The sequence below is a fragment of the Centropristis striata genome, chromosome 11 (assembly GCF_030273125.1).
Source record: "Centropristis striata isolate RG_2023a ecotype Rhode Island chromosome 11, C.striata_1.0, whole genome shotgun sequence".
NCBI lineage: Eukaryota > Metazoa > Chordata > Actinopteri > Perciformes > Serranidae > Centropristis > Centropristis striata.
In genome coordinates, this window is record NC_081527.1 from 16,362,883 (window position 1) to 16,366,225 (window position 3,343).

The 3,343-nt window shown below is 44.3% G+C and overlaps 1 protein-coding gene across 1 annotated transcript; it reads left to right on the forward strand.

The window, feature by feature from the left end:
- Positions 1-863, forward strand: LOC131980863 (ADP-ribosylation factor-like protein 14). Its single transcript, XM_059345172.1, has one exon. The coding sequence runs from the start codon at positions 192-194 to the stop codon at positions 720-722; it is 531 nt and encodes a 176-aa protein (XP_059201155.1). The 5' UTR covers positions 1-191; the 3' UTR covers positions 723-863.
- The last annotated feature ends 2,480 nt before the right edge of the window (positions 864-3,343 follow it).

The window sequence follows — 3,343 nt, forward strand, 5'->3', positions numbered from 1 at the left end:
CATAACTTTTACTGCGCATATAAACACGGTACAAACTTTGCCCCAGCTGCGGCGTCTTATCGGTGAGTTATAGTCAGCAATGGCTTATCTATTAAACTCCAGGCAACGCACTAAGCAAACACTGCGTCAAAAGAGCATTGTAAGTGGAAGATGTGCCTATCCCACTTGACGTGACTGTCTTTATATCCGCCATGGGGCTGCGAGGATCTAAACAACCAGAAGCCCAAGTTCTCCTCCTGGGCCTGGACAACGCTGGGAAATCCACTCTCCTCTACAAACTCAAACACAACGCGTGTGTGAGCACGGTGCCAACCATCGGATTCAACGTGGAAATGTTCGAGGCGAGGAAGAACAGGAAGAACCTCGCCGTAACCATGTGGGACGTCGGTGGTCAGGGGAAGATGCGCGAACACTGGACGAGTTTCCACCACGACGCGGCGGCGGTGGTGTTCGTGGTGGACAGCTCGAGCAGGGAGCGTCTGGAGGAGGCGCGCAGGGAGCTGGAGAAAACGCTGAGGAGCGAGCAGCTGCGGGGCCGACCGCTGATTCTCCTCGCCAACAAACAGGACGTGAACGGAGCTCTGACCGTCACTGAACTCAAAGACACATTGAACCTGAAGAAGATCTGCTCAGGCCGGGACTGGTTCGTGCAGCCTTGTTCCGCGTCGACGGGAGTTGGAGTTGAAGAGGCTTTCAGTCGGGTGGTCCAAATGGTCAAATAAAACAGCTGGATTTATTTATGTGAGATGTATAGTTTCCAAATCATTGACAATATGGCGAAATCATTTTCAAATGAGTTTGTAAATCTGAATTCCTTTATAGCAACAACAAATAATTTGTAATTAAAGAGGTCACACCTTTTAGTTCTTTATTGCGCATGTGTATTATCTGAATGCAGAATTTTTCAAGCTGAAAATATTACGTTCTTTCATATGACACTGTTATGAATACTGCAGGGAACACAAGATACCATGAAGTCTGTGTGTATTAGAACCAACGCTGAGCACCACAAATACACAATAAGTTACTGTAGAAATGATTTCAGCTTAAACATAATTCCTTCATCTTACTGAGCCTTTAACATTAAACGCTTGGGTTTATAGAGGCAACTCGCTGATACATCAATATCAGCAGATAAGAATGTGATAAAGACATTGCTGTAGGAAGTTTGGCTCGTGCTTTATGTAGTTATAAATGTTGATAAATCATGATCATGAGTCAATAATCCGCCCAGTCTGTGGTGGTAAATGCTAAACTGTTAATGTTGTGTTTATTTCAAGATAATTGTGAGGATATAAAAAGCTATAAAGCAAGAAATAAAAACGATTTTTACGATATGGCAACCCCAAAGTTGTTGTTAATGATGATTTATAACTCATTTATAAAGTATTACTATAGATAATTTTTAATACTAGCAAAGCCATTTATTAATGCCCCATTAGAAAATATATTCAAACTTGAGCACTTGCCGATATATTCCTTGGAACAAATGGAGCAATGGGAGATTAAATCGTTTGCCAGTGTACATTATGTTCTTGCACAGAGGCACATAGTTGAGGCAGCAGCAGCAGCAGCGTCCTGAGATCCATTCTAACGACATGAAACACAGCCTCAAGTGTTGAAAGTCATTCAGTGAGACCCCTTTTCATCCAGCTGGCGTCCTTGTCATGTAGCTTGTCCCCTGCTGGATTCCGGCCATCCTCTGCTCCCATGATCCCGCACTGTTTCCTCATATGTAGGCAGGCGTTTGCACTCCTCGTATGAAGGCAGCTGAGCAGCAGGAGCCGGATCTCTCAGGCTGTCCGGTGTGGTGCTCTCCATGAGCGGCTCCTGTGATGTGGTAACGGTCGGGTGTCCACCGTTAGGCGGGGTGAGCTGCCGGGATCTGGAACACAACATACGCTGCACAAAGTATCCCACAGCGAAGAGTAGCAGCATTATAAGCACCCCGGAAAGTTTCCGGGTGACCATAGCGATGTTGTAGTAGGTCTTGTCCACGAACTGCTTGCAACAGGTGACGGCGATGGTGTTGTTTCCCTGCGCGCAGCAGACCTGGTCATCGTGACAAATGTCTTGGCCACATTTTCGGATGGAATAAACGACTGTGCGAACAAGAAAGCAAACCGTGAACGCCGTCACTGTTTGGCATCTGTAGAAAAGCATCGCTGTGGCTTTTAAAATGGGAGAAATGATCCTGTGAAACTCGATGGTCAAGCTTTGGAGAAAAAAGGGTGCAGGCCAGAGCAATTCACTTAATACGCTGAAAGATGCGTTGGCTGAAACGTTGATGCACAGCCATCATCAACATACCCAGAAAAACTCCCCAAAAAGACGGGATCTGAAACAAAACGATACGTCCAAATGTTCATGGAATAGTCAGCACTCAGCGGAGGACAATTGGGACTACGCAGACAGCCGGATGCCTCTCTGCAACATATGAATATGCTAATGAGCTAGAAATTAACTCCTAAGTGTACTTCAACGTGCCCTTGATTTATTATGCACTTAGTGGGTCTATTGATGCCGTCCAGCAACTCGTAATCTTGCATAAAGTAGCTTTTTCATTGGACGTGGAAGTAAACAGGCGCCCAGGAGATCGACCAGCCCTGTCTGCAGCGCTGACAGGTAACCCTGTGATATATCATGCAGGTGGGAGGGGACAGTGAAGCCACAGGAGACGTTTCAGAACCGTGGACAGCGCTCAACACGCCCACTGACGGAGACAATGAGGGGCGCTGTCCGAGGTGCTGACACAACCAAACCTAAATAACTAAATGTTTTCGTTGGCAAGGGCGCAGAGAATTTCCATTTGCAATATTAATACTCATGTACATTAAGAGGTCGAGTCAGGTCTTCATTTAAAAGGCTGCAATGCTTTGGTTGATGTCCATTTAGGCTGATTAGTATTCTGTAAGTGCAAGGCATCAGTCATTTTCTGACCATTTAAATAAAGAATAAAACATATAGATCAGTGAATGTTCAGTATCAGTCAATTCCTGCCCTTGTAAAAAATGTAAAAAAAAAAAAAAAAAAAGGGTTTAGACTTGGATATCTGCATGTATTGGGCAAAACAATACTGATGTTTGTGATAGAATATCAGACATATGGCTGTTAAGTGACTGAAAGTGTTAAAAAAAAAAAAAAAAAAAAATCACAAGATGGACTAATTGTTTTACTGGATGTGGCAGGCACAGCCAACATTTTATATTGCAGCATTTCCCCCTTACAATGATGGATCAATAATGTGACTACATGATGAGTAGGCTGTGGGTAGTAATGGAGGAAAGTGCTCCCTAATAGCATGTCTGCTTTTCTCCTCAGAAAAATAGCTGGTATTATGTTA

Bases quoted from the DNA above. Each gene is read 5' to 3' on its own strand.
- LOC131980863 (XM_059345172.1), top strand. From the start codon at position 192: ATGGGGCTGCGAGGATCTAAACAACCAGAAGCCCAAGTTCTCCTCCTG.